This window comes from Macaca fascicularis, chromosome 8, assembly GCF_037993035.2.
Source record: "Macaca fascicularis isolate 582-1 chromosome 8, T2T-MFA8v1.1".
Classification (NCBI taxonomy): Eukaryota; Metazoa; Chordata; class Mammalia; order Primates; family Cercopithecidae; genus Macaca; species Macaca fascicularis.
Genome location: NC_088382.1, coordinates 142,535,830 through 142,561,451, shown reverse-complemented (window position 1 = coordinate 142,561,451; position 25,622 = coordinate 142,535,830). Strand labels below are relative to the sequence as shown.

Sequence of the window (25,622 nt, the reverse complement as noted above, 5' to 3'; positions counted from 1 at the left end):
GTGAAACTCTGTCTCAAAAAAAAAAAAAAAAAAAGGAAATGGAAATGGAAAATGCCAAATGGAAACAAGACAGGGTTGATTTTAAGCAGAGGAAACAGCAGACACAGAGACCCAGAATTTCATGAGTGTTTTCAGAACTAGGTTCAATAATTCAGTAATTTTTGGACTGTCAGTTACGAGGGGGGAGTGATGGGAGAGGAGAGAGAGGCAGGAGCTGGCTATGAAAGACCTTATAGACACTTAGTTTCTATCCAGGGAGTATGTAGAGGAAGGTTCTTAAGCTTGGAGATGCTGAAGTCAGACTTTCAGAGATCTTGTCATTCTCAGCCCTCTCTGATCTCTCTTTCTGACTTATTTCCAGCAGTCTTGCTATGTGGATGAGGTAGGATAAATTGGTGTGTTTTGTTCCCAGTATTTTGCCTTCCCCCTCAAGGTTGCCAAATTTTGAGTTTTCTGTGGGAATTTTTGGAGGACAGGGGCTATAGCAAGGCTATTTGAAGGCAACAACTCTTCTTGCTTTGCAGAAAGCCTGAACTCACTGAAGAGGCAATGGCCTGGGGAGAGGAGGAAGAGCCTTGGAGAGCAAAAAGAAAGAAGAGATTCCCGCAGACCTGCAAAGAGCTCGAGACGAGGTCCTGTGTACCAAGAGACCTTGCCCTTCTGTGACCATGCCAGGTGGGGCAGGGGACGAAAAGATGCCAGATGGACCTGAGGGGGCTAAACCCAACGTGCTGTGGCTCCAGCACTGGTAGAGCCCTCTCCACACCCCAAGCCTGGCCCAGAAGCAGAGGAGCTGGGAGGACTTTGGGCCCTGGCATTGGGAAGTGTGGCCAATCACTGAGGACAAAGCACCAAGGCCCTCCCATTGCCACCCCACCACAACACCTTAGGACCAAGAGCCCACAGCCCTGGAGAGAAGCCTTAATAATGCTTGAGATGGAATTTTCTGCAGACTTGATGGGGGATGATAATATTAACAGCAACAATGATCATACAACAATGGTCAATGAGCCTTCACTTTGTGACCAAACTCTTCTGTGAGCCTTTTCATGTAGGACCTTATTCAATCCTCAAAACAATCCAGTGATGTGGGTGCCATTATTATCCCTATAACATATGGGGAATCTGAGGCTCCAAAGCACTAAATAGCAACAAGCAAGTAGCAGGACTGGAGGATTTGAACCCAAGACCTTTCCCTTCCTCTTCCCTGTATCTTGTAGCTACAGAACCTAGCTCAGGAGCCCTAAAATTCAGGGGTCCACCCTCTATACCCTTCTGCAATGTCACTTATGAAGACACTCTCACATGTAAGCACATGGATACAGGGACATGAAATGCACCAGCACTGGTGATGTTGCAAAACTGCTATACATCTTCACGTCCTCCACTGAAGGAATGCGAAGTAAATTATATACATCCATGAAATGGATTCATATACTCCAATGAGAAGGATAAGGTTAATTTTCAAGATTCTATATAAAGACGAATATCATGAGAAAATCAAGGTAGAAAAGAATATATATTATAAAATAATAGCATGCAAACAAATAAAAATACCATTATAAATACATAGAAATTTTCTGGAAGAATTCATGAGAAACCAGAGAGTTAAAAGGAGATCTGCACATGTTTATGAATTAGGAAATTAGGAGACAGGAGATTCCTGCTTTTCACTGGAGGAGGACAGGGGCTAATTATCCTAATTTGATGGTACCACATGAAACTGACAGTACTCTACAAGCTTTGACTCACACAATAGCAATGTTATGTGGTTCTAATATTTATTCTTTTTCCTTTTTAAACCATAATTATGGGTTTCTTTGTTTGTATTGTGATGGAGTCTTTGCTCTGCGGCCCAAGCTGGAGTGCAGTGGCGTGATCTCAGCTCACTGTAACCGCCACCTCCTGGATTCAAGCAATTTTCCTGCCTCAGCCTCCCCAGTAGCTGGGATTACAGGTGTCCACCACCACACACAGCTAACTATTTTCTGTTTTTAGTAGAGACAGGGTTTATCCATGTTGGCCAGGCTGGTCTCAAGCTCCTGACCTTAAGTGATCCACCCACCTCGGCCTCCCAAAGTGCTGGGATTACAGATGTGAGCCACCGTGCCCGGGCAACCACAATTATGTTTTATTTCTACAATGGGAAGGCATGCTGGGGTCTGGACCTCAAGGGGCAGTGGTGTTTAGGGCCCCCTCACATCTGGGCCACGCTGCCTGATGGGGCAGGCGGTTCTCTCCTGACTGACTTGTCAGGAATCCACATGACTCAGGCAGACACCTCTTATTCCACCTTCATCTTGGTTCTGTCCTGGCCTATCGCAGCTTCGACTTGCCAAAGTCCCACTGTTTTGAAGAAATGGAGGTAACAGAGGATCAGCTCTCGACAACCTCATTCCATCACCTGACCTGCCTGCTACCCATTCCTCAGAGCACGTCTGACCTAGAGTGAAGGAGGAGCAGAACCACCTCACCTGGTCAGAAGTCATGCAGGCAACATTGTCACTTGTCCAAGCATAAAAATCACAGGAAATCTCTGGCTCTGTCATGGAAACAGTGAGGAAGCTGCAGGCCTCGTCCTCTGCGCAATCTGAAAGCACCATGGGACAGTCACTCACCTGGCTCTCCTGGGGGATGCTGAGGACAGACCAGACACATCCCCCTGCCCCTGCCCCACATGCCCAAACACATACACACACACACACACACACACACGCGGATACACAAATACACACACTCCCTCCAAATATACACAAATATACACACACGCGCACACACACCTCCCAACACACAAACACACACAAATATACACCCAAATATACACACAAAAGCCCCCCCACACAAGCACACACAAAAATACATAAATACACATTCAAATACACACAAGCACACACACACCTACACAGCTCCAAACACACATACAAATATACACCCAAATAAACACAAACTTCCAAATAAACACCCAAACACACACAAATACACACACAAGCATATACACACTCAAATACATACACATACACCCAAATACACACACAAATACACTCAAACACATGCACGCAAATACATACAAATATGCATTCGAATGCACACACCTCCAAATACACACACACAGACAGAAATATACACCCAAATACACCCCCCAAATATACCCCCACAAGCACATATATAAACACACAATTTATTAAGTACATACCATGAACCTCATGCAGTGTTAAGTGTTTTCAGTGTATTGAATCATCGATCCCCCATCTTACCATTAAGGAACTGAAGCACAGCTCCATTCAGGTACTTACTCACCAAGGTCACAAAACTACCAAGTGGCAGAGCTAGGATTGCAATCTAAGTAGCCAGACTTCAGAGCTTGTACAGTTACTAAGCTGTATCTGCCGAAATTAAACCTTTTTTTACATTTTAATTGCTTCTACTCTATGAGGAGCCAAGCCTAGGTATCCATTGAGATCACAGCTTTGTTCAAGGCTATGTCCCATTTCCATGAGGAGCAGACAGCAGCCCTGCAGGGGATTGAATGCCAGAATAGAATCCCCACTTCCTACAGTGAGTGCCCTCTCAGGATGACAGGAGGCCATGCACTTAATGAGGGCAGGGACCACGGCTGCTTTTTGTGTACACTGTACGATAGGCATGAAGCATTCAACTGTGTAATATTCATGAATAATGATGGCAATTAATGATTTATCAGGGATAGGAGGGTTTGGTAGAAAATGTAAATCAAGGAGAAAAAGTGTATGCTTACATATTTATCATTACAAATCACTTTCACAAATATTATTAATACTGATTTTTGCATTCGGTAAGAGGTCAATTTAGGGATGGGAACACCAAGACTAAGAATCAGCACAGTCTGTGGCTGATGGGGGTAGCGCAGTAACTTGAATACCTTTGCAATCCAATTCCTGAGCTCTCCCCAGTGTGTCTGCCCAGCTGAAGGGCAAGGGAAAACCACTGGTATGTGGGATGGAGACGTCTTCCCTTTCTCTAACAGGACATCTCACCAACTGCAGCTCTATTGAGATGACATTTTGGGTGCAAAGGTGGTCTTTTGGGGTTTTCATCATCTCTTGATTTTCATCTCGCATTGTATGGCTGTAATGTCTTCATGAACTAGGCACTGAGAGGTGGATGATGTCATTTTACCCACAAACTGCCTGGCTTATTCAGAAATCCCCCCAAAATAATTCTTTTTTAAACTTTTTTTTGAGACAGGGTCTGGCTCTGTTGCCCAGGCTGGAGTGCATTAACGCGATCTTGGCTCACCGCAACCTCTGCCTCCTGGACTCAAGCCATCTTCCCACCTCAGCCTCTTAAGTAGCTGGGATTACAGGCATGTACCACCACGCCTGGCTAATTTTTGTATTATTATTACTATTATTATTATTATTATTATTTTGTAGAGACGCAGTTTCACCATGTTGCCCAGGATGGTCTCCATCCACCTGCCTTGGCTTCCCAAAGTGCTGGCATTACAAGCATGAGCTACTGTGCCCAGCTCCAAAGAAAATAATTCTTACTGGTCCACTGGCTCATAGCTCTAAAGTTCTCCTGTCCCCTTAACCGAACTAACCTAATCTTCACAGCAAGCAGATCCCTACTTCGGGCTCAGGGACAAATTCATTCAAGAAAACAATTAAAGTTCTGGGTCAGTGTTAGAAGGATGAGCACCCTAGAGTCTGTCTGGTTGGTTAAGTGCTGAACTAGAACCAGGGTTCCTACCATGGCCCCAATCATAGCTTCCCCTCAAGTCCCCAAATATCCACATTTCCACCCTATTCCCCATCATGCTGTTTAGTTCTCTAGATGACTTAGTTTTCTTACCAGTTTTCTTACCTTTCCCCACCAAAAATGATATCCACCCCTTCACTGACTCAGTGGCTTTATTTTCCTACCCTTTAAATGGCCCTTTGACCTACCGTAAAACCACCTTGATTTTTCGTTACAGGCTGAATTATGTTTCACACTCAAAATCTGTATCATGTAGTCCTACCCCCAGCACCACAGAATGTGACTGCATTTGGAGTTAGGGTCTTGCAAGAAGTAATTAAGTGTATAATGAGAACATTAGGGTGGGCCCTAAGCCAATAAGACTGGTGTCCTTATGAGAAATAAAGATTAGGATACAGACACATACATAGGGAAGACCAAGCGAAGTCACAGGGAGAAGTGAGTCACCTATAAGCCCAGGAGAGGGGCCTCAGAAGAAACCAACTCTGCCAACACCTTGATCCTGGACTTCCAGCCTCCAGAATTATGAGAAAATTCATTATGTTGTTTAAGTCCCCCAGTCTAGGGTATTTTGTCCCAGTAGCCCGAGAAAACTAACACAGTGCTGGATGCCTGGACCTCTACTCAACCTGCAAATACTGCTTGTCTCGGATTGCTCTGCTCTCGTTTGTCTGACAGGATGGCATCTTGCTGGACTTCCTTGATGCAGCTCTCTTTTTCAAACTGTTGTCTGTTTCCTCTCAGCATATTTTAGACACTGAACTCAGTGGCCCAGTTGGCTAAACCATCTCTGGATATGAACAGATGGACGTGTTTTCCCTGCTTGCCTCACTCCCTAAGATTCTGCATCCTCTTTTGCTTCCCATTCCTATCCCTTCTTTTTTTTTTTTTTTTTTTTTTTTTTTCTTTTTAGGGAGTTTCACTCTTGTTGCCCAGGCTGGAGGGCAGTGGTGCGATCTCGGCTCACTGCAACCTCTGCCTCCAAGGTTCAAGCAATTCTCCTGCCTTAGCCTCCTGAGTGGCTGGGATTACAGGCACCCACCACCACGCCTGGCTAATTTTTTGTATTTTTAGTAGAGACGGGGTTTCACCATGTTGGCCAGGCTGGTCACAAACTCCTGACCTCAGCTGATCCACCCGCCTCAGCCTCCAAAGTGCTGGGATTACAGGTGTGAGCTGTCACACCCTGTCTGCCCTTCTAACTTAAGCTGTGTCACAGTGTGTGCACAGATGAGCAGGTATATGACAGTCCTTGTTGAGACAAATAACTGCCAAAGCTGTCCCTCAAGTCTACTGTCCTCGTGCTGGTTCCTCACATCTATTCATTTGACCACTTGGTTCTGTCCCTCCATTCCTGTCAATATCTCTCATTCTACAAACATTTTCTTCAGCTTCTACTTCATGCCTTGCACTGTGTTTGTGAAACAAACTATAGTGTGCTCACCATAACCAAAGCTGATATCCAAAACAGATTCACACTCAGAGTGTTAATTACTTAATAACTATATCACATGGGGGTACTGAGGGAGGCATAATGCAGTGGTTACAAGGGCCACAATAGACACTGGGGACTACTGGGGGGAATACAGGGAGGAGGACAGGGTTGTAAAACTAACCACTGCGACTATGCTCACTACCTGGGTGATGGACTCAATCGTACTCCAAACCTCAGCAGCATACCACATACCCATATAACAAACCTGCACGTGTACCCCCTAAATCTAAAATCAAAGATGAGATTATTTTTTAATATTTTTTATTTCAATAGCTTTTAGGATACAAGTAGCTTTGAGTTACATGGATGAACCGTATAGTGGAGAAGTCTGAGATTTTAGTGCACCCCAAAGATAAAATCATTTAAAACAGAAAAGACTGTAGGCTTTGACGTTGTTACTTTGGGTTTGAATTTAAGCCCTGACCCTTGCTGGCTTTGTGTCATTGAGCAAGTCACTTACACTCTCAAAGCTTTATTTTTCTCTTCTGTAACTCAGGATAGCAATGGCTACTTTATGGGTGGCTTTGGGATTGTGAGCTAATCCTCGTAAACACACATGCTCAATAAATGGCAGCCTTTATTGCCACCTCTCTGGCCCCACTGTTAAAATAGGGAGATATATATCCTGACCTGGACGTGTAGATCCATGCCAAACTAATTTTGTTCATTTCCACCCTTAACACGTGCTATGTGGATAGCATACAGTAGGTACACTGTCAACTCTGCAATTAAGTTATGCATTGAATATACATTCTGGAAATCAATTCATTTATAGTGTTTTTGATAAAGTATGTTTTTAAATTATCATTTTAATAGTTTGATCTGGTTTGTCTCGACAACTCTTAACAGAGCTTATTTCCACACCTTCTTCTGAGTGCACATCTCCCCACCACTCCTCACCTGTCAAGCACTGCATCACAGGGAACTCAGAATCAGGAACTTTGGATCTGACAGCCACAGGAGCATTGGCATCGAAGATCACCTTTGATTCTGCAGCCTTCTCAAACTTCTGCATCACTGAAAATAAATCAGATTTAGTAAATCTGACTCGGAAAGGTGTAGGGCATCTGCAGAGAAGCCATAAAGACTATTAGGTCAGGAAGTCACTACCCATTCGTGGCTTTTGGTAACACAAATGTGCCAGGAAAAGCAATTCCTTTGTAAGGTAGCTCCAACATACTGCCGCATAGCTAATACTTAGAGCTACAACTTACCAGCTCTCCCTGCTTCTACTTCATTGTCATGAAGTGAGGTGGAAACTTAATGTTAGTACTTACAACTCTTTTCTTCTCATTAACATTGATAATATAAACTTAAATTTCTCTGTCCCTATCCTTCAGTGCTAATTACATCATATAATTATTTTACTGGCACTTTCTTTCTGTAAAACAACTTGAATTCTTTCTGAAATGAGGTAAGTTATTTTTTAAAAGACATGTGCATATGTATTTAGGTAAATCTGAAGACATGTCATGTGGCTCAGGCATTTTTAAGATTGTTTAAGTGATTTATTAGCATCTGTTTTCCTAGCTACCATCAATACACTTGAGTTCCATTTGATAGGAATAACATAGTCACAGCTCATAAAACTAGACAAGTGAGCAGGAAGAAATACAATTTCTCGGGGTGATGAGACTTGGAACTCATTCTTCACCAAGCAAAAAAGAAAGCAAAAAAGAAAGGTAACTCTCAAGGAATGAGATTCATCTTCCAAGCCACAAATTTCCAAGAGCGTCAATATCTTGTAGTCTTACAGGTAACTGTTAAAAAGGAAGACTTACGTACAACTCAAAGGCACATGAGTATCAGGTTTTTTGCAAACATAATTATCAACTTATATACAAACACTAATTAGGTACATCCATTGCTTTATTTAAAAAGACTCATATCTATATAGTCATCAAGAAGACTTATATCTAGATTGGTTTTCATCAAGTCAATAAATTCAAAGCCATCCAAAGTGTTCTTTTCTCAGCTTTCATAATAAGTGCAGAAAAAAATGTTTTTTCCTTTTGGGATTGGGTTGAGAGAAGTGAGCATTAATATAAAAGAAATGACATGCTCGGCCAGGCACAGTGGCTCAGGCCTGTGATCCCAGCCTGCTCTTAAGTCTTCAAAAGTGTTGATAAAGAAAAGAATTCTGATTTTACAAACTGGCCCATATATGTTAACTGCTGAAGTTGCCAATTTCATGTGCTCTACCCACACTCAGTCCTTCCTCTCTCATCTCTTTTTTTATTTTTATACTCCTTAGTAGCTCATTTGTAGAGACAGCAAGCTCCAGTCCAGCAAATGCCATGTTATATTCATCACAGTGTCCCTAAGTCTTGATTGGTACAGACCAGATGCTCAAAATATTCTAGGAGACTAAATAAAATTTGAAAGGTCTTTCAGTTTCTAATTAAATTCTGCCAAAAATACAGTACATTTAGCACTTCAGTCAGAGAATCTGCTGGTTTTCAGAAAAGGGACACCTTGGTGATAGAGATCTTCACATTTCAGCATTCTGTGAAGAAGCTCATGGCCGAGCAGAACAGAAACAATCCATGAACCAATTTGCCAATGAATTATGCCAATGGAGTCAGTTTGCAGATTTACACATTCTGTTAGTATAATTTCCCATTTATCCAATTTATACTTAAAGGCTACTTACAAATGTCTTAAGGAAAGCATAAAAGGTTAACATTAAAGCAGAATATATATTAATATTTCTTCATATTTTTTGCATAGTTTATTGTGGCTACTTAGGTTCCCGTCTCCTTCCAGGGAAAAGACAATATTCTGATAATATTTGAACCCTCACTAGCCAGGATAGTAACAGAGAGACTACTTTCCTGTATATTGAATGGATAGAGGGAGACAGGGATGGAGAATACGAGGGAAGGAGGGAGAGACAAACGAATGACTAACAACATCATCACAACACCAGGAAACCAGGAGATAACACTATGATGGCACAGTTCCAACGTCATGTATATACCTGGGTTCAGGCACTTGATGTGGTATATGAAATCTTCAGCATAGGTCGACAAAGATCAGAATTAGGAAAATGAACCTAAAGTTAAAGGCAAGATGAACTGGAAATATTTCCAGTGAGCAAGGTGGAAATATTTCTACTAACTCTGCAAGTAAACAAAGGAAACAGAAGATCAAAGGGAGTGCCAGGAAGCTGCAGCAGGAGAGATTTCAGAGAGAGAGGCAGCAGGCAGTCAGGGAGAGGCACCAACTTGGGAGTGAGCCCTCAGCCCAAATTCTGATGCCACCACCAACTCTGTGTCCTTGGACACCTTGCAACCTCTGACAGTTTCAGTTTCCTGGCTGTGAGGACTAAATAACACAGCATGGAATGGTATATGGTATATGGTATACAGTAATCACTAGTCAGTACTAAGCCCCTCTGCCCCCTGCAGAACACCTTGCCTAAGTCTCAGAGCTTGTAAAATTGACCACAGGAATTGAGGTGGTAGAAGAATCTCCTTCCCTGAAGACCTTAGGGAATCGTTTCAAAGAATCCCAGACAACTAGAGCAACTTGTTCATTCTGTCAAAGAGTACCTATGGCCCTGGAATAGAACAAGAAATAAGACACAATTCTAGCACCAAAGGAAAATACCGTCTAATGAGGTTAGAGCCCAGAGGGGAGGCTGGGATACTGCAAATGGTGCTTTATCCCAAGAGCAATGAAGAACTACTGAAGAGTTTTAAGGGGCATTGCATAAGCAGAATCTCCTTTTAAATAACAGCACTAGAAGCGTCATAGAATAACTGTTGGACTGAAGCAAGAAGATGAGTTAGGCGGGTATGGCAGTAGTATGCAGGTAACAGCAGAGGCCTGAACAAAGGAAGTGGCAAGAGGACTGAGGGAGGAGCAAATTCCTCTCAGGTAGGTACCTGCTTGGGGAGGTATAAGTCCCTTGCTTAAGACCTAGCCTCAAGGACAAAAGCCTTAAAAATTTTACTCCCAAAGAGAAAGTTCTTCTCAAAGGCAATTCTGAGAAGAGACGTGTTGACATCCCCGTGAGAGCCCAGCTTATTAACATAGAAATCCCCTGGCATATCCAGAAAGGGAAACTTAAGCTCAGAGCTTTGCATAAGAAGCCAAAGATGCTGAAGTTCTATTTGGAGGCTATTCAGAAGCCAGTGCCTCAGGGAAGCATCATCAAAGTTGTCAAAGCTGAGCTGTGACTCCTGAGCAGTTCTGGTGCCACTGATTAAACCATCCTTTCTGCCCTGAACAATGGGCAGAATACACCAAGAAATGCCCTACAAACTGCATAAGACGATCCTCAAGGCCAAGCCATTGACAGAGATGCAAAGAGAGCTCAGAGCACTTAAGACAATAATCCCAGGACTGACGGTGATCACCAGGGCTGCAGGGCAAGTTGTTTCCTCTAAGGACACAGTCTCCTTCATTTGTGAAGCATCTGGCTAACTGATCTCTCCAAGTACTTTCCTGTAGTACTTCCCCTGTTTTTTCTGCCCAAGAAGAGGGATGTTGGGAAAAAAATAAGACTTTCATTGGATTTGCAATTTATTCAAGAATACACACACACACACACACACACACACACACACACCCTTCTTAGGACTTGCTAGCTCTTCACTAGAGAAGGGAAATTATTGCTCTGAGAATTAGAAAATGAAAATTTCTCACTTGGATTTTCACTAATATTTTATCCTATGAGCTGTACCAGCTTCCCTGAAGGACAGACTATGCATGCATATGTGTGTGCATGTGAGAATATGTTTATTGAGGAAGCAGGTAAATCTAGGTGGAAATAGATTGGTGGAATGAAGAATACAAAGCTTTGGTAGTTTGACATACACTGATTCAAATTATAGGTATATTCTATCCTAACTATGGAACCAAGAGAAGTGCTTAGACATTTTTGTCTCAGTTTCCTCAGCTAAAATATTGGCAATAATATCTACCTTTTAGGACTACCATGGATTCAAATTTGATAAACCCATAAAATGCCTGGCACACAGTAAACCCATGTATGTTAGGCCCTCGCCTTACACAGAAATACTAAGAGACTGGCTTGCTCGGGCTTGTCAAGTGTGCAAAGGTCAGCCACAAGACCTCAAGCAGAGGCAGGTGGCTCCAGGGAAAGGTGGAACAGGATCATAAAGATTGAGAAGATGCCAGGAATAAGGGACCTTGCAGACTGTTTCAGCCTCCCTCCAAGTTTAATAGACAGGGAAACAGGGCAAATACTGTTTCTGAGCCTTACTCGGAGACATTTATTACCACTGGTAGGTATCCCATTCCTAAAGCACTCAACACCCTTACAAGGGTGGAAACTGATGTCTCCATTTTATGGATGAAGAAACTGCTGAGGGTGAGTGACTTGCCTAAGACAGCCAGTAAAGGCACCATTGGGATTAAACTACTTCTGATCCCGCAGGACATACTTTTCCCTTCTGTCCCTCTGGTTCCCATCACATTATGTATTGTAGAATATCTGATGGTTCACCTGGGACTTTCCTACCCAGTATCTCACTGAGGAACTGTACGTGGCACAAGGTAGAGCTCAATACATGTTTGTTGACATTATAGGTTGATGTTGAAAGTTACTGGGGAGACTAAGGTTCCGAGGGATTGAGCAACCTGCTCTAGATCACCCAACAATTAAGATACGGAACAAGACCTGGCACACACATCTTCTACCACAGGAGTCCCCAACCCCTGCGCCATAGACCGGTACCAGTCCATGGCCTGTTAGGAACTGGGCCACGCAGCAGGAGGTGAGCATTGGGAGAGCAAGCATTACCACCTGAGCTCAGCCTCCTGTCAGATCAGTGGCAGCATTAGATTCTGAGAGGAGCGCAAACCCTATTGTGAACTGTGTATGTGAGGGATCTAGGTTGCGTGCCCCTTTGAGAATCTAATGCCCAGTGATCTATCACTGTCTCCCATCACCCCCAGATGGGACCGTCTAGTTGCAGGGAAAAAAACTCAGGGCTCCCACTGATTCTACATTATGGTGAGTTGTATAATTATTTCATTATATATTACAATGTAATCATAATAGAAATAAAATGCACAATAGATGTAATGTGTTTGAATCCTCCTGAAACCATCCCACCCTGCCACCCCTGGTCTGTGGAAAAATTGTCTTCCATGAAACTGATCCTTGATACCAAAAAGGTTGGGGACTGCTGCTCTACAACGTCCTACTGAGGAAAAAATGCTGACTAGATTAGTGAAGGCAAGCTGCCTAGAAGAATGGAAGCCTCCACAGATCTTTTAATATAAAAATTCATCTCTTGTGCATGCTGAAGTACTTAGAAGTAAGGGTTCCTGATATCTGGAATTTACATAGCAAATGATTCAAAAACAGAGATAGTGAAATGTTAACAATTTTTGGATCTAGGTGATGGGTATTTGTTCATCCTATGGTTCGTCCTACTTCTACACAGATCAAAATTTTTCAAAATGAAAAGTTGGAGACAAATGCACCTCCAGCTTCTCTCCCTTTCTAAAAAGCCCTTGAGACCACTCCCCAGTCCCCAGGAACCATGACTGATTTCACCTCCAGCACCTACTCAAACACTGTGAGTCTTCAAGTGGGCCCTCTGTTTCCGACCATGGCAGCCTCCACCCCTCGCCATCCACACAGAAGGCCTTCCCACTGCCCCTGTCCCTCTGGCTGGCTCGGTACTCGCCGTTCTGGTCACACTGCAGGCCTGCTTCGTTCCTCTGACAGTCAGTGACACCTAGAACCAATAGATTGACACAGTCATCAATGATGGGCCTCTGGAATCACCCCACTCCTACTCCCAGGCTCTGGGTCATTGACAAGGTGTCCAAGTCACACATCTAACTCAGACATTCCAGCTTAAAACTCTTCAGTGTCCCCACTGTTCTGATTGATAAGGCCCCTATAATTTGGCCACCACCCACCCTAAGTTCTGCACACACACCCCATGCTTCACGAACCACCTGCTTCATTCCATGCCCTGAATACACCAATCTAATCTCTCTGATACCATGTGCTCCAACACAGACTTTGCTCATCTGGGCCATCTCCTGGCCCACAGCTCTCCCAATGTTTGCTGCGTGAACTCTCCACCATTCACCTGTTTTCATCCTAATTCTCATTGTCTCAGGAAAGCCTTCCTGCTATGGTCTAAATGTATGGGTGCCACCTGCCAAAATTCACATGTGGAAACCCAGAGCCCAGTGCAACGGTATTAGCAGGTGGTGCCTTTGGGAGATGACTAGATCATGAAAGTGGAACACTCATGATTGAGATTTGTACCCTTCAAAAGAGGCCCAAGGGGGCTCGTTTGTTCCTTCCAGCATGTGAGGACACAGTGAGAAGGTGCCATCTATGATACCTTTATCAGACACCAAATCTGTTGACAACCTTGATCTTGGACTTTCCTGCCCCCAGAACTGTGAGAAATAAATTTCTGCTGTTCATAAGTCACCCAGTTTATGGTATTTTCTTACAGCAGCCCAAATGGACTAAGACATCTCTGGATGTCCCAGTTTAGTCAGGCCCATATGTTACGTGCTATCACAGGGACCCACCCTCTCCTTCACAGCAGGGCACACTGTTACAATTCTCATTTATCTGTGTGAATTAATGATTGATGGCTGTCTGCCTCCCACTCGTTAGACATTCCAGAAAGGCAGAGACCACGTATGGTTTTGCTCACCATTATATCCAAATGCCTTGCTCAATGTCTGACCCATAAAACAAGCTTCCTCCTAAAGTCAATAAATGTTAGTCAGATCCATAGATGAATAACTCTATATCCATGTTCAAGCTGTTTCTTCTTCCTAGAAGACCTTTCCCCACTAGGCCCCCTAGCTAATCTCCCCTTGTCTTTCAAGACCTCTCACAAGCTGCTGTAAGAGTAACTAACATGTACCTCCACTATACTACTCATTACATCACATGGATATGCTTATACATTTCTTTTCCTTGCCAGACTCTAAACTCCTTGAGGACAGGGACTTTATCATTACTTGTTTTATTTAATATATACCTACTACACGCTTGGCAGAAAGCAGGTACTCAATAATTTTTGGATGAATGAAATTAAAAGGGAATACCTTCATTTGGTTCTCCAGGTCTGGCAAGTAGGTGAAAGATAATATTTTACGGCAGCCCAGAGATTTCATAACATCTGAGTTTCTATATTTCCAGACTATTGGTTATGTGATTCACCATTGACTAATAACAGCTTTTTTTGTGGAAGGTTACAAAGGCTATTTTTAAATAGAATATTTTGCATGCTATACATGAATTAATACATCAATAAACAAACAAGTAAATGAAGAGCTGCTTCTGCTGAAGAATTATCAGCAGAACCTCAAACATGGTCCAGTGAACCAGCTAAGTTACAAAATGTAGGAGAAAAGTATGAGTAAGATCAATAATAGAGACATGAACTATATAGAGGAGTTGGGATTCTAAAAGCTAACCTAACACCAAAAGGAAGTCAAAGAAATATTGTAATCTCCTGGCATTATTTAAAACTTGGCAGACTCTTCTGCCCTGTGCTTCTCTTCAGTACAATTCCATTTAAGAACACAGGCCTGGTAATTCAATGCAAGTTAATGAGTCATAGAGAAGTTTCTTAGGTATGAACAGATCCTTGGCACAGACTCCAACCTTGATCCTAGAGAACCATTCACTAAAATCTATTTCACTGCTCAGGGAAGGTGTTTGGGAGAATGGCAATGATTCAACACAGCCCTCTACTACTGCATGAAAATGCAGTCAATGTTCACCACCAAAATGGGTGGGGAATAAATGCTTATTGTTTATGCTAAACGTTTTGATTTCACTTCGCTACAGACTGATTGTTTATGTCCTTCTCCTACCAAATTTATATATTGAAGCTCTAATCCCCAGTGTGATGGTATTTCGAGGTGAGGCTTTTGGAAAGTAATTAGGTTTAGATGAGGCCATGAGGGTGCAGCATGTGGTTAATGCCGTTATTAGAAAGAAGAGAATAGGAGATTTTTCTGTCTCTTCCTCTGTGTATGTACTAAGCAGAGGCCACATGAGAACATAAACAGGAAGAGAGCCTTCAACAAGAACCCAATCATATGGGCACCCTGACCTCAGACTTCCAGCCTGTAGAACTGTGTGAAATAAATGTGCTGTTTAGGCAACCCAATGTAGGGTAATTTGCAATAGCAGCCTAACCTAAGACACCCTTTATTACCACTCTGTGAGTGAGGTATCATTGACTCCATCTGATACATGAGGGAGCTGACATTCAGAAGAGGAAGGTGGCTTGGCCTAGGTCACAGTGCCAGTGGTGATCAAACCTGGTCTGGCTGGCGCAAGCCTCAACCTGCATCCTCTATTCCCTGACATTTCTGTCATATCCCCTCCGTAAACAAGGCTCAGCACACTACATTAATCTTCTTTTAAGAAAGTGCTTCTCGGGTATTTTGATAGCACTTCAAGTCATCTCAAACTACAAGTACTCAAGTCACTGTGCACAAACTGAGGGTGATGCTCAGATGTCAAAGACACTCTATTTTCCCAGTGAAGAGTTTATTCTCCAGGAAGAATGCCTGACTCCCAGCCCATAAAATTCCTTTTACTTTTATTTTATTGGAATTACTGTTCTATTACCACTGCTTTCCTGACCAAGAAACTGCCCTGAGCAAAGTATCTTGATCTTTTCTGATGACTTGTTTAAAAATTCTAGAAGTCATTTAGATTGTAAGCACAACAGTTTCCCTCACATTGACACAGTTTCAGACTAACAAGAACAGATGCAAGTTATGGGTCTTTGCTAGGAAAAAAAAAACCCAACAATACCCAGGGGACTATTAAGTAAATAGGTCGAGTGAAATCACGTGACATATGGGAAGGCCACACGTACATACAGTCCTGACAAATTCATGCAACAGAAAAGGAAGATGAGCTACATAGCAGTAATGACTATAGGTGGAAAATATCTTCCATTTTTCAATCTGATAAGGTTGACTTACAAAAATCAGAAGTTTCGGAATCAGATAAAACCAAGATCAAAGACCAGTTACGTCATCCATTAGCTGAGTGACTTTGACTAAGTTTCTTTTCTTGGAGGCTTAGCTTTCTTATCTGTAAAAGTTGGGCTACTAATACTGGAAGAGGTATTGGGAGTATTGAATGAGGCAACACAGGTAAAATGCCCCACCCAGAGCCTGGCAGTGGGTAAGTATTCAAAGACGGTGACCCCTTTGATTACTATGTTGTGTACTCAATAGTTCTCACAGCTGGGTAATTTTGCTCTCCCTGCCATTTCCACCCAAGAGACATTTGGCAATGTCTGGAGACATGTTTGACTGTCACAATTTAGGGAGGGGTGCTACTGGCATCTGAGAACTACTGATGCTACTAAATATCCTACCAGGCACAGGCCAACCCTGCACAAAGAATCATCTGTCCCAAAATGTCAATAGTGCAGAGATTGGGAAATCCTGTTGTGTTCCATTTCATTGCAGGTCTTCTCTTTCAAAGAAGCACCCCACAGAACTTACAGTGAGTCTGGCTGAAAGCTCCGGCAGAAATGGTCATTCTGCCCGCAGGACATGGGACACAGGCCAAGCTCCCCGCCTGTTCTTGGTAGAATCCGACTGGACAAGGAATGCATTCCTCATCTTGGGAATAACTTCCTTCAGGACACTTAACTAGAAAAAAACAAACAGAGAAATGATGTTAAAAATCAAGACACATGCTTCACAGTTACAATCCCGGAACACACAGGGTACAGGAAATCCTCAAACCAGTTCAAGAGCTCATTCATTTAACAAACGTCCACTGAGAACCTACTGTGTGTCAGACTCTAAGAAGCAGGGAAGCAGCTGTGAGGAAGTCAGGCGAGCTTCCTGCTGTCCAGGAAGTGACATGCTAGTAGGAGATGACAGGGTCAGACAGGGATTTCAAATATGGGTAAAATAAAGTGGGGGGTTGTTTTACTTTGTTTCTTGGTTCAGAGTCGTGTTCTTGAGAGTCTGCCAATAACTTCCAGAAGAAGTGAGCTTTTACCCAGTAAAAGGTGGAAGCTAAAATCCCGGCCACTATTGGCAGCACTTAGTCTATCGCCCTGTTACATACATTAATACATCACTCCCATGGAAAGTCTGTATTTCATCCCCATTTCACAGTTGAGAAAGCAGAGCCTCAGACATCCATGCATGACTTCCTAGTATGCTTTTCAGCAAAGGGCAGTGGGAAATTAAAATTATAGAATATGCCAAGCGCAGTGCAGAAGTTTTAATGTGTTATTCTCACAACCGTATGAGGAAGTTATCATCTCCATATCAGGCTAGAGAGAACTGAGGCTCAAGGTTAAGGTTGGCCAAGCAGTGAGGTGTCAGAGGTGAGATCTGAGCTCCATTCACTCATCTCCAAACCAAAGTCTTTGTTCCTTCTACCAATCCAGCCACCTCCCTCTGGCAGAGAAGTCAGTACCACTGAGTGGGACGTGCTGAGATGGAGCCAATGTTGATTTAGCAACTACTATCTCTGGTCTGCGTGTGTAGCTGGCATTTCTGAGTAAATTAGAAACTCGAGCCACATTTTGGAAACTGAACAGTGTGTTTTTTGGTCTGCCCAGAGCAATTAATATCCTCCTTCCAAGAGTGGAGTTTCATTACTTCTATGAGTCAAGTTGGTGATGATTATCTCTAGCATTTCAACCCCAGAACTGTGGCCTTTTTTCAAGTGGCCTCCAAATTCACCACTGAAAGAAAACAAAAGCCTTTCGGCCAGCCTACATTGCCCAGCCTCCAAAAGCCGAGGTGCGGGGAACTAGCAGAAATGAGAGAGCTGGGACTTAACTTCTACTGCAAACCCCACAGGTCCCAAACTCTTGTCTGTGCTCAGGGAATGCACGCGCTGTTTCCTCCCACCGGTTCTCTCCATCTCTGACGTCAAGTCTTTTCCACCCAAAAGAGCACGTTTCTAAGTCAGAACGAGACCACGGCTGCCTTACTGTCAACCTTCCCTCAGGAGAAGGGGCTCTCTTAAGACCATTGGGTCCACTGCCACCAATAGGTGCTGACCATCAGTTAAATCCCTTGAAATCACTGGAAAATCCTTTAGCCTATTTATTTATTTATTTATTTATTTATTTATTTATTTATTTATTTTGCAATTAAAATAAATTGCAAAAACCGTAATTACTTTTGCACCAGCCTAATAAAGTAAGACAGTTATACCTACTTGAGTTTGAGAGTCTCACAAAGCTTTAGGGTCAAGCCACCCCTCCTGCCAACCCTTGTCCACAAACCCCCCAATAGTGACAGTCGCATTTCTGCTGAAGAAAAACATCTGTGAAGAACCGTAAAGGTCCTTCACCCCTTCAGAAGGTGGCTCAGCCCACACCTGGTCCTTTCACTCTCCAACTTAATATTCTTCCATAGTCCCATCTCCAGCCCACTCCCCTTGCTGTGCTCCAAGGCCTCTCCTGGCCTGTCCCTGTCTCTCTGGCCCCACCTCCTCTCACATTCCCCACGCACCCCATTCCCCAGCTGTATAAATTATGAGCACCGTTTCCAAAGAGTCTGCAACTTCTCGACTCCCTGCATTTATACCAATCTTTCTGGAATGTTCTTCCTCACTTTAGCACCCTCAGCACAGGTACACACACACACACACGCACACACGTGTACAAACATGCACTACCTTCTGTCTGCTCTTGCCTGAGCAACGATTCCTCACCTTTCAAGACTTCCGCCAGCATTTCCTACCCCAGCACACCTTCCCTGACCACCCTGGCTGGGATGTAACAGGTTTCTTCACAGGATGACCAGCTGAATACTCACTGACCTCTCCCCAACCAGGCTGTGACTGCCTTGAGAGTGGAGCTTTGTTTTTTGCCTCTCCCTGAGTGTGTAACATGGCATATAATATTTTGAAAGTCTGGATGAATGACAGGAAAGAAGAAAAAAAGGAAGTAAGGGAGGAAGGAAGGAAGGAAGGAAGGAAGGAAGGAAGGAAGGAAGGAAGGAAGGAGAGGGGGAGGGAGGGAAAGAAGGAAGGAGCGAGGGAGGGAGGGAGGAAGGGAGGGAGGGAAGGAACGAAGGGAGAAAGGAAGGCAGGCAGGCAGGCATAATTGGTTCAGGAAAAAAATCCATAGGGAACCAGCTCTATTAGAAGAAATTATAGTGAATGAGTGAAAGTTAATATCATCCAGAATAGAATATGAAAAAATATAGATAATTTATCAGTTATTCTCCTTCATAAACTAATCTGCTATGAAGTTTGCCAGCAGGTAATTTCAAGGAGAATCCATATAGCTGGCTTGAGGCAAGAGGGTGAACAAAAGTGACTCCATCAGGGACGCAAACACAGTCTCTGCTCCCTGGCCATCGCCAATTCCCTGGAACAAGGCTGCTGTGCCTACATGAGTCACGAGGGATGGACTTTCCTACCAGCCCTCTGAGTCACTGCCCTCCGAAGGGGCCATCCTATTAGCCCTCCCCCAGGATGACACAGAGAAATCTGCTTTATTGCCACAGGACAGTGCTCTGCCTTGTAATATCACAGCTGTGTTTTTGAGGGAAAAGTGCCAATAAGAATAGATATAAGAATGAGACGGTGTGATTTCACCAAGAACCTCCTTGTTGAGAAGGGAGATGTGTGAGGCAGAAGACAGAACAAAGAACTTGGAGGCAGACAGAGCTGGATTTAGATCTCAGCACTGCCAATTTTCACAACAAACCATTTGCCAGGAGTTTACTAAGTGCTGTGCTCTGCATTATTTCATGCTATCTAAACAACAATAGGTATTACCCCATGCAATAGGTATTATTATCCCTATTTTTCAGAAGATGCCTAGTGAGAACAATGGACTTTCTCCAGGATCCACAATGAGAAAGTGTTGGAGTCAGGACTCGAACCCGAGTCCACCTGACTTCACAGAGCAGTTTCCTAATGCTGTGTAGCACTATAGGCCCATCGGTTCCTCGTGCATAAGACAGAATTAATAACACCTGAGTCTCTGGACGGTAAAATGCTAGTAAGGCCACACACATATCAAAAACTCAGTAAGGGACAGGTACTAGAACTGATGCTGAAGAAAATTCAGAGCTTTTGGTACTGCTTATGAGACTTCCATTCTGGATCTTTCCAACCCTTAGGAGTAAGGGGATGGGGCTGTGTGGTGTGATTGACAAGTCCTTTGGAGTCAGTTAAAGACTGCAGCAGCTGGAAGATGAGTGTAGGTTTATCTAGAGCAGGACTGGCAAACCACAGCCCATGAGCCAAATTCGGCTCACCTTCTGTTTTGGTAAATAAAGTTTTATTGGAACACAGCCATACGCTTCTCCCCACAATGGCTGAGTTGAGTCACTGAGACAGAGACGGTATGGCCCCCAATGCTTGAAACATCGCCATCTGGCCCTTTATAGGAAAGGTTTGCTGAGTCCTGTTCCAGTTCAAGCGTGTCCTGGGCAAGGTCTCCTATGCAGTCTCTTCCCTGCGCCCCATCCTGTGACTCCCACAGGGGCCCTAGGAAGCCCCGTGCCCTGATGCCAGTTGCTGATTCCCAGGCCCTACTCTTTCCCCTTCAGGCAAAGTTGAGCTGAGCGGCCCCTCCCATCTCCTTGTTGACAGGAACTGATATTTGAGCTTCCTAGAAGGAACCTTGGGACCAGGTTTCTAGGCCAGCCCCTTTATTTTTCTGTGTGTTGTGGGGGATGGAAAGGAAGACACCCAGAGGGGTAGAACTTCCTTGAAGACACAGAGTCAACGCAGGTTCTCTGCCTTCCATTTACCTCCATCTCTGGCTGCAGAGGGCACCCCTGAGGCCAAGAAACCTCCTGGGGCTGCTTCCAGACCCCCGTGGTACATCACCTGGGGCAGCTATGAGAGCAGGCTCCTGCAGCCCCTGCTCCCAACATGCACACACACAACATACACACATAGACACATCATACGCATTCATACAGACAAAAACACAAACACACTCACACACATACATATGTACATCACACACATATACACACACCATACACATATACATGCATGCACATGTATGTACATGTGCTCACACACATATACATGCATACACCAACACACATACACACTCACACACTCATACACACACCACACACACATGTTCACCCCTACTAGTTCAGCATCAGGCGTTGAAGCCAAGGGCTTTTCACGATAGTCTGTCAACATGGGGGCAGGTGCTTTCTATGTGACTCTCCCTCTTCACAACCCTGTTTCACCCACCCTGGAGTGTCACCATCCACTCCTGCTTCTATTTCTCGTCCCCTTGGTTTGGGCAGCTCTGACAGAATGGAAAGAAAGATCACAGGCTCTGGTCCCAGAGGACCTGGGCTTACTCACCCTCTATTAACCAGTTAGGTGAGCTAGAGTCCCTCCTCTGTGTCAGCCCCACTCCAGGCATGACAGATGTCCAATCTCATTTAATCTGAACCCCAGCTTCTTTGTCAAATGAGGAAAGGACCTGCCACCAGGGGTTACTGTAAGAGTTAAATGTTTGTGCAGGTGAATTTGAACTGCTGAATTCTCCATAAATGCTAGTGGGAAGTGGTTGTCTTTCTGTTTTCTGTGTTAGGATTTAGCTGTATCTTAAATCCAATGTGGAGTTTACAATTTGGCATAGATTTCAGAAAAGGAAAGGTCATTTGACTTTTGTGTTGCGACCAATATAAATAATTGAAAAAAAAATAACTGAGAAACATCTTCTCTTTCTCTAGCTCCATAAAAATGTCTTTCTATCTCACCCCACACAGGAGGAAGGCTTTTCATCAGGAGACCTTTGGATCTTCAGTGGTAGACATGACAAAGGTCCCCCCAAAGATATCCATATCCCAGTCCTCAGAGTCTGTGAATATGTTAGGTTACATGGCAAAGGAGGGAAATTACCGGTGCAGATGGAATTAAGGTCACTAATTGGCTGACCTCAGAATAAGGGGAATATCCTGAATCATGCAGCTGTGTGTAGTTCTAAGGTCCTTGGAGGTAAAAGAGAGTCAGAGGAGATGTGACCAGGGAAGATGGGTCAGAAAGCAAAAACACTGTTGGTTTTTTTGGAAGCCACCAGCCAAGAAATGTGGACAACCTCAAGAAAGTGGAAAAGGTGAGGAAACAGATTTCCCCAGGGGCCTCCAGGAGGGGTGCGGGCCCTGCCAATAGCTGGGTTTTAGCTCAGTGATGCCTGCATTGTAATTCAAACCTATAGAACTGTAAGATAGTACATCTGTATTGTTTTCTGCCACAAAATTTTTGGTCATTTACTATGGTAGCAACAGGAAATTAATACAACTTCCATTAAAGGAATCTGCATCGCATTCCCGTTAGGAATGGCCCCCAAACTACTTACAGGCAAAGCAAGAGCAATACAAGTGAACCTCCATCAGGAACCACTTTCCCTGAGTTTTAAAGCCCTGGGCTGATGAATGCCCATCCATTAACTACATGGATGATTCTCAGCCCTGGATGTCCAGAGTAGCCTCTCTCCAGTGCTGAGGTGGCCTTTCCCAAAGCCTTACACGGCTCCACAGAAGACGTCCAGAGAGAGAGTGGACCTACCACATCCCAGTCCGTCCTGACTGGCCTCACTTGTCAAGACTTGGTAGAATCCTTCCAAGCACCCAAACCATGTCCTGGGAGAGGTGCCAAAGTGGTCCCCTTGGAGGAAGCGGATGGTGGTGTCTGCTGGGAATGTCTTGGAATCCAGATGAAGCTGGAATGAGCCACTCTGGATCAGATCTGTGAAGCGCCCAAGGAGATCCTTGCCCACCAAGGCTCTCTCTGTAAGACACAGGATAAGGTAGAGGTCACCCCCACTGTTCTCTGTAAGGGCCAGGGAGGATCTAGGGGGCAGAGATGCCTAGAATATCCAGGCTGAAATGAGACATAGGCATCATGTGGTGTCTCATTTTATAGAGGGAGGAACTGAGGCCCAGAGAAGGGGATGGACTGACTCAAGGTCACCCAGGAGTCAGAAGCACAAGTAGGGACTCCAGTCCAGATCTTCTGGCTCCTGCCATTTCTGCGGCACCAATGCAATCTACATTGGCATAGGAGATCACATCTTCAGTCACTAGTCTAAGGTGCAAGATCCAGATACTCATCCGCCTCAACCCTTAATGAGGCACTGAACATCACTGAGCCTCAGTTTTCCCATCTGAAAAATGGCTTGGGAATGGCTCTCTTTGCACTAGGTGAGGGTCCTAGGAGAGAATGCGTGTGAAGTGGCCACTCAAAAAGAAAGCAAGGACTTGAAGAGGCAACGGGGCCTTCTGCCTCAGTGTTTAGCTAAACACTGAGAGGGCTCCAGCTGTCAAATGATAAGTAGTTCCTAGGAAGAAAGCAGGCAAACACCATGCCAGGAGCTGGGGCAGATCCCTGCACACAGCAAACATTCTGTCTGTAACAGGCTACTGTAGAGCCAGCCCATGGCCTCCAATCTCGCTGCCTCAAGATTGAAACAAGCAATAAACATCTCATGCTTTAGCAGCTCCCAACATACCCATATTATCCAGACTCCCTTTGGAGAAAGATAGAAGGGGGCCCCTAATTCACAGTGCTGGGGCTCCCAGAGAATTCATAATGCTTCTGAATTATTATTTAGAGGATTATGATCCTGAGAACTAGTGAATGATAGAGATGCAGTCTTCTTCCTGGCAACATTTTCCAGAAGTTCTTCCTCATAGAACAGAGGGCAAACTCCAACCAATCCCGCCCCTGGATGTTTGGCCGCCAGATGGTGGAAGAGAAAATGGAGTTGCCTCTCATTCTCTTGCCATAAATGTACGGGCTCTTTCCCACCCTGCCAGAAAGCTCAGAGCTGAACATGGCACATGCCCACAGTAGCTATCATAAAATCCATTCTTCTTCTCTCTCTCCTCTGTTGACTCATCCATATCATCACTGCCCTGTTTTAAATGGTATAAGTGGTCTGAAACGCTTTACAATTGAAAGTGGACGAGACATAAGTTAAAAACCAATAAAGACTTCCCCAGCCCACACTGCTGTCCCCTTCACACATTCTGTTTCACCTCTCTGCATGCAGAAAATCAAGAGAAGTATTAGAAGATGTTCATGACACAGAACCAGGCTCTTTGTTGACATTATTTAACTCTAGTGAATGATTGGCAAGAACTCTATCGATTACTATATATTTTTAAATAATTAGCTCTCCCTATAATCTTCACAGGAAGACATCATGGGCTTCTTCACTAGCTCCATTTGGCAGAAGAGAAAACTGAGACTCAGAGAGGCTGCATAGCTTATTCTAAGTACCACCACAGAAAAACATACCAATGTCATGTAAGTCAGGAAGAGAGGCCACTGGGATGTCCTCAAGCCGTGATTTCCATGTAACATTCACTCCTAAATACTCCCTGGTCAGACATCCCACCTGCACAGAGGAGTTGTCGCAGACAGGAACGGAAACCGGGGTGCCAAAAGTCTTCACCTACAAGAAGACAGACACTTTCAGCTCAAGAACACAGAGTAGAAAGCTAGTTTTGTTGGGTCCACACCAGGAACCAGAACTTGGCTTATGTTACTTCCTTCAATCCTTCTCCAACCCTACTTCAGGGGGTCAAGGAATGTGACCCCCTTTTCCACACCTGAGGAAAACAAGATTCAGAGAAGTTAAATAACCTGCCCTGGTCACATGGTGTACAGAGGTATAAGTGGAGGAAGAGCAGGACTCCATGCATCCAAAGCCCAGTCACCATATTACACTGGTGAAACAACTTTAGCTAACTCTGCAAATGTCTTCACCATACATACATTCAGTGGGACACCTCTGAACCCCTACAGCATCCACCAGCTCCTCAATGTTGACTACGCAGCCTGGTCTCTCCTCCCAGCCTAAGTGTGGCTGAGTTGTGCCCCCTGAATGTCTGTGAGTGATGTACTGCAGGCTCCTCAAGGTTGGGGAGAAAGACGGACGGTTGAGAGACCTGTTAGCCCAATGACAGTGCCAGGCTTTGGTCCAGGGTTGAACACAAGCTACATCTCTCCCTCTTCATATCAGCCTCTTTCAAAGGGTATCTTAGTGCATTTGGATGACTATAATGAAATACCACAGACTGGGTGTCTACAACAGAACTTTATTTCTCATACTTCTGGAGGCTGAGAAGTCCAAGATCAAGATGCCAGTCATATGTGGTGAAGGTTCTCTTCATAAATGTCTGTCTTCTCACTGTGTTCTCACATGGTGGAAGGGGCAAGGATCTCTCTGGGGTCTCTTTTATAAGGACACTAACCCCATTCATGAGGGCTGCACCCTCATGACCCAACACAAAATCCTCTAATACTATGTTGGGATTATGGTTTGGATATGAATTTCGGGGGGACACAAGAATTCAGAAGATGGCAAAACGTAAATTCCAAGAAAGTTTATATAAAGCCGAAAGGGAAGTCAGTTTA

The 25,622-nt window shown here is 44.1% G+C and overlaps 1 protein-coding gene across 1 annotated transcript in view; it reads right to left on the bottom strand.

Moving 5' to 3' along the window:
- The window catches only part of TG (thyroglobulin), a 275,111-nt gene that overhangs the window by 204,111 nt on the left and 45,378 nt on the right, over positions 1-25,622 (bottom strand). Inside the window, exons 19-24 of the mRNA XM_045398722.3 lie at positions 24,501-24,657; positions 22,767-22,988; positions 16,736-16,885; positions 12,784-12,954; positions 7,136-7,252; positions 2,475-2,590 (exon numbers count right to left, since the gene is read on the bottom strand). Coding sequence (XP_045254657.2) covers positions 2,475-2,590; positions 7,136-7,252; positions 12,784-12,954; positions 16,736-16,885; positions 22,767-22,988; positions 24,501-24,657 — 933 coding nt within the window. The remainder of the gene's footprint in view (positions 1-2,474; positions 2,591-7,135; positions 7,253-12,783; positions 12,955-16,735; positions 16,886-22,766; positions 22,989-24,500; positions 24,658-25,622) is intronic.